Genomic DNA, 12,184 nt, shown 5'->3' with positions numbered 1-12,184 from the left:
TTCAGCTTCTGCAGGATAAACCAGTTCCTTCCTGGCATAGAGCACTCAGCGAGCTGCGAACTGGCAGTGTTTGCCCCCCTGTCCTTGACTGCAACTGTCTGCGTGCTGGGGAGTAGACACATCTTATCTCGGGATTACTCGGTCACTTAAAGCTTCATGAAGGAGCTCCCCGCTCTCACAGACTATTGCATCCAGGTGATAGTTGAGCTGTGGAAAGCCAGCCAGCCTTGGCCATGGTGATTAATTGGTGGCAATTATAATTAGCTGTGAATTCATACTCTGCTGGTTAAAGCTCCTGTGATTCAGCTTCTGGAATATAGGTTGCCAGGTAGACAGGTGGTCAGCTCCCAATGTATACTCAGGCACGGGGTTCTGGAATGTGTAAGGGTCACTGGTGGCCAGGCTGCTGGACTTGGAGCTGAGGTCCTATATGAGGCAGATGGTAGGTGGTGGGGGAGGGGCATGAGTCTGAGGCGACCCCGATACTGGGGTTTTCTGGTCCTGGCTCTACCGCCAACTTGCCAGGTTGGCCAACTCACTCAAGGGGCTGACTATCCTGTTGCGGAGCTCCGGTCAAGAGCCTGGGCATTGTTCCTGGTTTTTCTGGTTGCCCTACTCCAACATCCAATCCACCAGCCAATGCTAATGCTGTCAGTTGCACCTTCAAAATGTATCCTGAGTCAGATCCCGGCACTCCACTCCCATTGCCTGCCACGGCCACTGTGACCACCTTCCCTCTTCAACTACCGGCCATCACCCTGGTTCTCATCTTTCACGCATGCCAGCACTCTATGTGTCGCCCAGAGTCAGAGGGGCAAAGTCATATGGCTGATCGTGCTCTCTGCCCAACTAAAAACTCTCCCAATGCACTCAGAATAAAATGCACATTTCTTCCCGTGGTCCATAAGGCTGGACATCACCTGGCCCCTTCCCACCACCCTCTCCCCCATCACTTTCCCCTGATCCCTGTTTCACGCACCAGTACCTGGCCCACCAAGAAGCCAAGCTCTTTCCCACCCCAGGGCCTTTGCACTTGCTGTTCTAACTAGAAGGCTCCTCCCCCAGAGCTCTGCCTGGCTGGTCCCTTCTCATCAGTCGGGTCACAAATTTTATCTCCTTACAGAAGTCATCGGCCTCTAAAGTACAGCAGCCCACCGCTGGTCACGCCATCCCATTTGTGGTTCCTACCACTATTGTATCTGTGAAGAGCTTGACTGTCTGGCTCTCCCCACCAGACTGTCAGACCCATGACGGCAGAAACTTCTGCTTTGCTCCTTGTTGTCTCCCAGTGCCCAGGATGATGCCCAGCAATTAGTAAGATGTGTTGGCTCAGTAACTAACTGAAACTCTCCCTTGTCTGCCAGGTTCTCTGATATGCCCACCCATTTCTCCTCCCACCGCCAGCTGAGACTTATTCTCTCTTTCTAGTACTCTCTGAGCCCTGCATCCCCAGGGACAAGGGAGACACTGGGTTTGCTGGGTAAGGCCTCTCTCCTCCTCTGGGTAAGGTCATCTCGTACAGTGACGAGTTACTTTTAAATGTCAAAGTCTTGACAACGCCTCAAATACCCTCTCTTGGATCTGTTTATCACTCAGTTTCTTCCTCAAACGTCACCGCCTCTGAGAAGTCCTCCCTGACTCCACTGCTTTCTACTCCCTTATCAGGAGGTATTTTCTTATCACCTTTTAAAAATTGATTTTTACATTGGCCGACCTGTTTATGATGTTTCCCCCTCTGGAATAGAAGCTCCAAATTCACTGTACAGTCCTAGCATCCAGGTCTGTGCCCAAAACAAAGCAGATGTGTAATTATCTTTGTAAGAGTAAAGAATAGACTATTTGTAGGAATGAATGAATGAACGGATCTCTGTTGGGAGTGGTCCAAAATAGGGGAGAATAATTATGCTGGATAAGATTTGTATCTCCTTCCAGCAGAAACACCCTATGATTAATACTCATATCAATACTGGAAGCTTCATTTATGCCCTGCCTCCTCGAAACCAGACGTGGTGCTGCCCTCCGCATGTACCGGTTCCCTGAATCCTCACAGCCACCGCAGCAGGCAGCTGCTGTCATATCTCATTCAATCCAGAAAGGACACAGAGACAGAGACGGCTGGGTCACTTGCCCTGGGCCACCCATCTGGTGGGTGGTGAAGTGGATGGTCCGACTGCAGAGGCTGTGCCCTTGGCCCTGCCCAGGACATGGGAACCGTGGCTGAGGCGGCAAAACTCACATATTGCTTTTGGCTTCCGCTCCTCCCGCCTGGCCTCCCCTTGAATCTGGGTCAGGCCTTGATCTTCCCCAGCCTGCCCAGCAGTGGGCAGTGGGCACACAAGGTCGCCCCTGCTACTCCTGAGGACTGCTCAGATCCCAGTCCAGAGCCTGGGCCGGCATTTCTGGAAACCCACCCAAAGGACCAAGGCCAGAGAAACTGGTCTCCCGAGGTCCCTTCCAGCTCAGAGATCTAAGGGTCAGTCTCTGGGTGTCTGTTCCCTATCCCACCCCCCGGGAGGAAACTTCAAAAGTCCAAGGTGACTTGGACTTGAAACAGCTCCAAAGCAGCCTCTGCCCTATCTTTCATCGACCTCAGGAGACCAGAGTCTACAAGTCACTGCGCACGTGAATCCAGATGATGCGATGTAGGGTTGAGACCCACAATGGGAGGTCACAGGGGAGCTCGTGAAAATTCAGATTCCCCGGCCCCGCACTCAGGCCTGGCGTGGGGCTCGGGAATCTGTACTTTTCACAAGCTCCCTACGTGATTCTGAAGCAGGTGGTCCCCACTCTGAGAAACACAACAGTGGGCAAGCAGGTTAGTGCTTCCTGGTCTGAGAAGGTCTGGGCACCCTCATGCCCGGAGGCGGGGGCGTGATCGAGATCCCCTGTGCTGTCTCTGCAGGAAGGAAAACCGTGGTCTGTGGCGCTCCTACTAAGTGCCAGGCATCACCAGAGGAGTTAGCCCGTGCGACTGATTGCTCATCCTCCCAACGGTCTTAGGAGCTTGGTATGACAATGCTTGGCTTTGCTCAAGAGGGAAGAACAGGTGCAGAGAAACTTTCTAAGTCACTCAGCTGAGAGAGTGGGGGAGCTCGGATAACAAGCCAGGACTATCTGATGTCAACATCTCTGTCCAGTCCGGTGTGGCTGTCTCTTAAAGGCAGATTGACTCTTGAGTGAGTTTGAGGGTTCCAGAACAATCCCATGTGGTCAGCAGCGAATCCTATTTTCTGTGTTCAGGGGTATGTGGTGTGCACACACAATTCCAGCCACAGGCCTAGCTTATGGTCCACAAGACAGGTCACCCTGTTCTTTGGAAAATCTTGGTGGGGCTGGTGGTGATGGGGCGGGGAGAACCTAAGGATCTCAGCTCTGCCACCAGGGGGCAGGAGTGCACCAGCCCCACATAACTACTGGATAGCCCGGGTGCCCGCCCCAGACATACAACCCCATGCTGCAGAAGCCCCTGGTGCCCAACTGGTCCCTCTGGCTTAGGAAGAGCAAGGGGGTGTGTCCGAAGTCACCCGCTATGTTCATGACAGAGCAGGGGCCAGAACCAACACTTCTGGGCTCTTCCCTCCACCAGCATCTGCTATTGCATCCTGTCCTTCACTGTCCAGGGCTGTCCTATGCATCGAAGGATGCGCGGCACCCCTGGAGCTTGGCACTAAACACCAGTTGCACCTCAGGTGTCATGTGAACAACCCCACTCTCCCCACATTTTCAAATGCATCCCCCTGGGAAGGGGGTGGTATAATCTTCATTGCAAGGCACTGAACCAGCCTCTGTTCTCAGTATGGCCCCATCTCCAAGTGTAGAGCCATATGGCGGGCCCAAGGCTGACCTTGTACTTCCTACAGAGCAGCAGGATCCCAGACCTTTGGGAAGAGTTCATGGTCACTCCCTTCCCTTTGGGGGCCACCCCCTAGGCCAAAGAAAGGGAGCCCAGGGGCAGAAGCTTCACCTTTGTTGTCACACAGACTGGGTTTGAATTCTCAGCTACCTAGCTGAATAGCTTCAGGCAAGTATCTTGACCTCTCTGAATCTCAGTTTCTTTGTCTGTAAAATGGACACAAGAATATTTTCTTAATCTGGCTTTTGTTGAGATGAAATAGGAGGACGCCCATGAGAGCCTGGCCAACACCTGGGATGCCGTACCTGTTCAGTAAAGGTTGGCTAATGTTGCTCTTTTCATAGTAGATTCTGACACCTCCTTGATCCTTAGGCTAAGACCCTGGCTAAGAAACCCGGGCTGCTGGTACCACCCTGCTAGTGTCAGGAAGGCCAGGGACTCTTTTTTACTTCTCCCCCTAGGGTCTGAGGACACACTTCTCAGGCTGTATTCACACAACTGTCACCCAGCCTGCTCTACCACCGTCCCTCAATTGACCAACTTTTAGAAAATTTAAAATATCTATCCCCATTTTTCACTCTAAGTGAGCTTTTCTGCATATGAAGAATCTACGCCTTACTCCAACCCCACCCCACCCTGGCCACCACTCGGCACTGGGTTTAAGCTTTTATGTCTGCTTAGTGTCTTCACTTTGCAAGGCAGAACACAGCTGGGGCAATGGGACTCTGAGGATGGACCCCCCCCCAACATGGCAGGAATTGAACTTAGATTGTTTCAGGCATGACTCCTGCCTTTTCTCCCACTGGCTTGTATTTTAGGGGGACAATAAGGGCATGAAGATGGTGACAAGGTTCCTTCAGGACCGGTGGTCATGGGAGTAGAGGGGCCACTTCTGGGACCCTCCTTCAGCTCCGCCTTCTTGCTCCTCCGCTCCTGCCACCTGGGGCCCCTACTTTGTTCTGACCTTGTCAAATCTCCTTAAAGTCAGCTAAAAGGAGGAGGTCTTTTATCACTTTCTATGCACGTGGGAAGCATAGCAGTAGTTAAGAGAAGATTCTGGAACCACACTGCCTGTGTTTGCATCCCGGCCCCACCACTTTGTAGCTGTGTGACCTTGGGCACGTCATTTCCCTCTCTGTGCTACGGTTTCTTCTTTCATAAAATGGAAACAGTAATGGCATCTGCATACTAGGGTCGCTGTGGGGTTTAAATGAATGAGTATAAAGCATTTGGCTCAAGGCCGGCACATAGTGGGCCCTCAAGGGGCATCAGCTATGATGAGAATTACTCCCAGGGCTTCCCACAGGATCTGGTGCACAGTGGGTGCTTGGTTCTGGCTGACTGATGAACCAGTCAGTCTTGATACTGATGAGAGGTTGCATGAGTCTCAGGGATGCTGACAGAAAACCCAGTGTGTGCAATTTCACCATGTCAGAACACCAATATCTCAAACTTTTCTGATTCATCAGGGAGGTAGGGTTTGCAATTCAGTAATAAAGACCAGGGCACAAAGTGGAGTCAAGTTTGCAGTAAGACAGCTGTCCCATGTGGCATGCACCTCCTTCAGTTCCGTGGCTTGGAGTTGATGTTATCTTTGGATTCAGAGTCCAGAGGGCGAGCCCTGTGATTCGGGTGAAGTTGCCTGGACAGCAGTGCAGAGCTCACGGTAACATTCACTTTGCCTTACATGGAATTTTGAAACTTACTTTGAAAGGGAACCCTGGGCTACTTATTTAACCTCCTGAGCCAGACCTCCTCCCCTGTCCATGGGGGTAATATTACCTTCCTTCGCAGTTGACCTGAGGATTATATACCATGCAGCAATTCACAGGACCTAGGAGGGCAACTAGAATAACTTACAAAGATTATCGACTACAAATAAACCGGCCCCACGTGACATGGATGAATGCTGGGTCCTAGACAGGTTTTTTGTTTGTTTTTTGTTTTTAAGGAGTATCTGTCTCTTGCCCCTTATTTGGATTTGATGCTGCAGTTCAGAGAGGTTAAGTGACTTGACCAAGGTCACACAACGAGAGAGTGTCAGAGACAGGATGAGTATCCAGGTTTTCTGATTCACAGGGCTTTGCCACTTTACCTCTAACCATCACCATACATGAGCAGCACTCATGTGCTCTGTTAGGAGCACTCTGCATGGTGTATCCCATTTAATCCTCACCACTGCCCTCTAAGGTAAAGACTACTGTTATTCCCATTTGATACGTGAGAAACCGAGGCACAGAACCATTCAGTAACTTGCCAAAGTGGAGCTTGACTTTTAACACCCGGGCAGGCTGACTCCCCACATGCCCCCACTTCTTGGTCCCTGGTTCTTCATGAATATGGATAAAGAGTTGGACGTGACAATTACTGGCAAGCCAGGCCCACCTCTGGGCCTCATTTTCCCATCTATGCGCTGAGAGGGTGGTCTAGATGGTTTGAGGATCCACCCACCCCTGACCTCTATAGGCCTTCTGGAGCCCTAGCACCTGCCCCTGTGGGGTCCCTGTGCGGCTAAAGCCGCAGGGATCTGGGGAGGCTATCAGATAATAATGGTTTCAGTGCTGCTCAGAGAATGCCCCTGGGAGGGCACAAAGTACCAGGTGGTGACATGAGACACGCCGTTTTAAACCCACTCCAATTGTTCTGCGAGAACCAGGCCGAGGTCCCCCACAGCAGAGAGGGCTAGGTTGTGTCCTAGTTGCTCAAGAGGGCTCAGGAGGATTTGTGGTTTGTGGTTTGTGGGTGGGGGGCAGGGGGTAAGATGAACATGGCTCTCCAGGTAAGGAAAGGGAGAAACTGAGGCAGAGGCAGGCTCACTGGGACAGCTGCCCCTCCTACCCGGTGATAAGGCAATGGGACAAAGCGCTGGCCTCGGAGGCCAGAGACCAGGTTCTGACTCCCAGTCTGCTTCTAGCGCTGTGTGTCTCAGGGAAAGCCCCTTCCCCTCTCCACCTGGAAAAATGAGAGGCTCATCCAAGATGCCCTTGGGACCCTGCATCTCGGATCTATAGCCCCAACCGCCCGCAGGGGGCTGAGTGGGCTCCATGCCTGTGCGGCCCCTCAGCCGCGGGCCAGGCCCACAGTGAGCGCCCAGTAACACATGGCTTTGTTGTTACAGGATTATAACGTGAGCGTGTCTGTACTCTCTAGCTACTGGAGTCTCAGACCTCCGTGCAAACTCAACCCCTGACTCTATGAGTGTCCAGGAGCATCAGACAGGATTATTCCTCCCTTACTTCTGTTAAAAAAAAAAAAAAAAAGTGCTACGATTGGGCAATGTTCTCAGACCATCTCTGCCACTTCCTGGGGCAAGCCTCAACAGCAAACGGGAGTAATTACTTAACGCCATGCCTGCCTGAGCGCAGGGGCTCAGCAGATCATCCCTGAGGTCCCATTCAGCTCTGAGATAGGCAGTGAAAATACTTTGGGTAGAACAGGGCCAAAAATATACATTGGGTTTTGAGCCTGAGAGCCGCACTTCTCAGACTATCAAGGAAGCGCCTGGGGGGTCTGGTCAATGAGCAGATTCTGATTCAGGAGGTGTGGGTGGGGCCCGGAAGTCTGGCTTTCTAACAAAGCTCCCGGATGTTGATGCTGCTCGTCTACGGACCATACTGTGAAGAGCAAGGACTTAAGGTTCTTTCTTTTTAAAAAATAAAAATGACAATGTGTTAGTCTCATAATCAGAAGCCCCAAGGTGCAGTGACCTGTGCACCCTGCCACCCTCGTGGACGTTGACCATGCTGAACACAGCTTTATGAGCAGGCATGCATGGGAAGACAGTCCCTATGACCTCTTGTGTAGGGCTGGAGGAGGTCCCAGTGCCCTTCTCTCTTAGGGTCCCTGAACCACCCACTTTGCATGAAAGGGTCACTCAAGACAAACATCAGGTGGATCCCAACACCCTGGCAACTGGCATCAGGCAACCAGACTTCCAGAGCTGAGACATCACTCCTACTCCTCTCCTGCATTCCCTCTATCTGGTCTGTCAGGGATCCTGCCGTCTCTTCCATCAGAACGACTCCTGGGTCAGCTCTTCACCCCCAGATCTCTGCTCCCTCGTTGAGGTGGCGTTTCCTCACACTGGGCTGATGGGGACGCCTCCTAGAGTCTGCCCAGGTGAAATGCATCCTGCTCCCTTCCCCAGCTCACCTGCCCAAGGCCGCCAACGGGCCCAAAGCCCAGCCCCCTGGGCTACTGCCCCAGGGACTTTCCCCTGTGGGCTCTTTCCTGCCTATGTTCATGCACCTGCTCTTCCTGTTCTCGTAATCCTGTTCTTCCTCCTCCTCCCGCCCCTCCACTCCCCAACGAGCCGGGGTTCCAAGGGGCTGGTGCAACTTTCCCTACGTAATTTTTCATAAAGGTATAACCTTTTTCCCATGCGATGGTTTGGAGGCTGTTGGGATTTCACTTGCAATTCTGTGCCTCTCCTCCCTGCCATCAGAATAAACATCGGGGGTCTTCGTGCCAAAACCTCTCGCCAGCACAGGGAATAGAAGAAGCCACACACACAATGACAGGGGGGCCCACGCAGAGAGGGGTGGGGACAAACGGATGCGGAGCTATGGGGGGCAGGGAGGTACTCGTGAGGGAGCCCCGTAGCGGTCTCATGTGGGACACCCTGGGCGCTGCAGTGCGTTGCATGGTGACTCCCCAAAACGATACAGCCACATCCTGGAAGCTGGGAAGATGACCTTATTTGGAAAGAGGGTCTTTGCAGATATAATTAAATTAAAGGGCTCTGGATGAGGCCGCCCTGTACGAGGTCCTTACAGAGGTACAGGGAGGAGAGGAAAGGGAGGAGCAGGCCACGGGACGACGAAGGCAGAGACTAGAGAGACGCGGCTGCAGGCTGAGGAATGCCCAGAGAGAGGCAAGAGGGATTCTCCCCTACAGCCTTGAGGGAGCGAGATCCTGCTGACACCTTGCTTCCTGAATCTGGGCCTCCCAAGCTGTGAGGGAATACCTTTCTGTGGCTTCAAGCTTCCCCGCGTACGGTAATTTGTTACGACAGCCACAGGAAAGAAAGTAGGTGGAATCCCACACTGCCACTTACTGTGCATCCTTGGGTAAATTGCTTAACCTCTCTGAGCCGACTTCCTCATCCACAAAACAGGGCAATAAGATCTATCTCGTTAATTCGTTCATCAGATATCTACTGAGTATGTACTATGTTCCAGGTGCTGGGTTAGGGACTAGAAACACACGGTGAAGGAAACCAGATGTAGTGCTGCCTGCCTGGAGCTACGGTGTGGAGGGGAAGCCCGCAAAGAATCCGGTAACTGTTCAACCACAGCCATGGCCTCATGGTGCTGGGACGAGCATCCCAGGCAGAGGCCAGAGGCTTCCCCAGGGAAGTGCTGCCTGAGTGGAGGGAGGAGGGCAAGAGGAGCAGGACGCTCTGTGGGCAGGGGAAGGGCACCTGCGAAGTCCACGGAAGCACAGGCACTCGGGGAGGGAGGCTGGCGTGGAGAGCGGGAAGGGGTGTGCTGAGAGAAGAGGTGGGGCTGGGGCCGGGGCCAGCCCACGCGGGCCACCCTCCTGAGGGCAGGGGGAGTCACGTGGGGACGGAGCCGGGAGCCAGCATCGTCCCACGTGCCTCTGGAAAGATCACCGAGTTGCCGTGCGGAGACCAAACTGCTGGCCAGAGTGGGGGCAGGAAGAACAGTGAGGACACCCCTGCCGTCATCCAGGAGTGGGTGATGATGGCTCAGACCAGGGCGGTGGGTGCAGCCAGGGAAGGGACCAGATTCAAGAGCTACTTAGCAGGTAAAACCACCGGACCTTGTGAGGAGAGTTGAAATAATGGCTACGGAGCCCCAATGGTGTTTGGCACGAACGAGGGGCTCACTGGCTCCCTGACTACACAGGGTTCCCTTTCTTTCCCTGCACTAAAAAGACCATGGGGGATGGTCCCACAGGTGGTAACACCCATCCCTGGCTTTATTGGCCAAGTGTCAAGATGAGCACCCCAAATTTACAGAACTTTAAAAATTCATAGAACTTAGAAAAATCAACTCACCATCCTTGAGTGAGAAGCTCAGAAGGTCCTGGGGAAAAAATAACAGGAATTAGCAATATGTTGATAGGTAATTAGCCTGCTCCTGGCTGAGCCACTTGTCAGCTGCATGACTCCGAACAAGTCACTTAACCTCTCTGTGGCTCAGTTTCCTCATTTATAACAAGGGGAGGATCATACTACCTACTTACGCTCATAAAGTTGCTTTGAGAATTAAGTGAGTTAGTATTTGTAAGGTACATAATAAGCACCATGTAAGTATTACATTAAATCAATGGTAAATATTCAATACGATAATTTACTATTAGCTATGATCATCATCCTGTGATATTATAATGATATATTTTATTTATTTATTTATTTGAAAATTTTATTTATTTGAGAGAGAGAGAGAGACAGCATGATTGAGTGGGGGTGGAGGAGCAGAGGGGGAGGGAGAAGGACAAGCAGACTCTGCACTGAGTGTGGAGCCCGAGGTGAGGCCCGATCCCAGGACCCTGAGATCAGGACCTGAGCCAAAACCAAGAGCCGGACGCTCAACTGACTGAGCCACCCAGGTGCCCCAAAATATTTGATCTTTCAACTACACCACCCCACTAGAAGCGATTTTCAGACTGACTTTGTTCTCCTTTCCCCAGAAGCCGCCCCCTGGGTGGTGGGTGTACCTGAATGATCACCAATGGGTCGTCCTTCAAGATGGGGTCCTTCAATAAAATCGGAGCAAACACGTCTGCGCCTTCGCCTCCCAGGCCGTTGGCAAAAGCAGTCATGGTTGGCAAGACGGCTTCGGGCAACTCCAGCCATTTCACGAGGCCCACCACAAACTCTGTGCAGAAGGAGCTGAAAGACAGACGTGCCTTAGATGCCCAAGGCTTCCAGAACAGGTCTCACAAGGCTGCTGGGAAGTGCAGGTCAGATGCGGTCACAGGTGGGAACAGCCAGCACGTACGGAAACCACGGTGACGGTGGCCCACAGAAGAAGACGGACAGCCAGACACCTAAGGGGCTGCGGAACCAGAGGTGCAAGACACCACGTCGGGTGAGAAGCTCACGGCAGGGTGGACACAGGCACGGGACGCACACACCCTCGGGCCGCGTGACACGCCGGGGGAGGGGAGCGGAAGCGTGGGCAAGGTGGCTCTGCTCAGCCGAGGCAGCCCTCTCTGCAGCGGGAGGAGGCCGTTGCCAAAGGGACATCTGAGCAACGCAGCACACTGCCAAGTAAACTGACCTCCCCGTGCCTCAGTTTCCCTATCTGCAAATGCATTTAAGAGACCAACCTCATTAGGCTGTTTGAGGATTCAACGGGACAGTGCACATGAAGCCCCCAGAGCAGAGCCTGTAGGAGATGCCCAGGGAATGTCGGCTGGCCTCCCGACTTTTATTTCTAAGGTGACCAAGGGAAGGCAATGGAGAAGAGGTTTCAGAGTCGGGCTCTGACGTCCAGGGCCCGGGGGGAGTCCTGGCTCCCTCGGTGACTGTCTTCATGCCCGTACTTCACCTCTCTTAGCCTGGTTTTCCTCTGCTATAAAATGCGGACGATAACAGGATATGCCTCAGAGACTGGATAGAAAGATTAAGTGACATTGTAATAGGGCCTGGCACCTGATAACCCCCAATAAATGTTAGCTACTGCTAGTACAGTTATTATCATTTGCCCCGTGGCAATCTACCGGGATAACCCCGGGGCGGTTATGTGGGTGTGGACGGATGCAGGGAATGACTTAGTGAGCTAAACATTACTTACGGTCAACGAGGGCATGGCCTGGCCCTGTGTCCAGGAAAAAAATCTTGGATGTAGAAAAGCATCTCATCATAAGAGAGGAGGGGTCAAGAGCACAGACTCTGGTTCCAGTCCCAGCACTGCCACTACCTGTGTGATCTTGGACAAGTTACTCAACCTCTCTGTGCCTCAGTTTCTTCATCTATAAAATGGTGGCGATAATGAAGAAACCCATTTCACAGGTCGCTGAAAGGATTATGTTAACATTTGTCCTTGTACTTAGAACAAAATCTGGCCCATATAAAGCACTATATATGCGTTTCTTTCAATGAAGAAATGAGGGGTGCCCAGATGGCTCAGTTAGTTGAGGAATCGGGCTCCCTGCTCAGTGGGGAGTCTGCTTCTCCCTCTCCCTCTTCAGCTCCCCCTACTTGTGCTCTCTCTCGCTCACTCTGTCAAATAAATAAATAAAATCTTAAAAAAAAATAAATGAACGAATGAATTAATGAATTAATGAATACGTACATAAAGTGGCAATACAGCAACAGATTACATAACAAACAGTGTTCTAGACCGCAGGGCTTTGGGA

General features: G+C 52.2%; 1 protein-coding gene across 7 annotated transcripts in view; it reads right to left on the bottom strand.

The window, feature by feature from the left end:
* The window catches only part of TMCO4 (transmembrane and coiled-coil domains 4), a 93,536-nt gene that overhangs the window by 64,095 nt on the left and 17,257 nt on the right, over positions 1 to 12,184 (bottom strand). For all 7 annotated transcript variants that reach the window (XM_078073731.1, XM_036115562.2, XM_036115559.2 and 4 more), the window contains 2 exons: positions 10,538 to 10,712; positions 9,876 to 9,903 (listed from right to left, as the gene is read on the bottom strand). In XM_078073731.1, the coding sequence (XP_077929857.1) occupies positions 9,876 to 9,903; positions 10,538 to 10,712 (203 nt within the window). The remainder of the gene's footprint in view (positions 1 to 9,875; positions 9,904 to 10,537; positions 10,713 to 12,184) is intronic.

The sequence above is a fragment of the Halichoerus grypus genome, chromosome 5, assembly GCF_964656455.1.
Source record: "Halichoerus grypus chromosome 5, mHalGry1.hap1.1, whole genome shotgun sequence".
Classification (NCBI taxonomy): Eukaryota; Metazoa; Chordata; class Mammalia; order Carnivora; family Phocidae; genus Halichoerus; species Halichoerus grypus.
The sequence above is the reverse complement of the archived record's forward strand: the minus strand, read 5'-3'. Positions and strand labels throughout refer to the sequence as shown.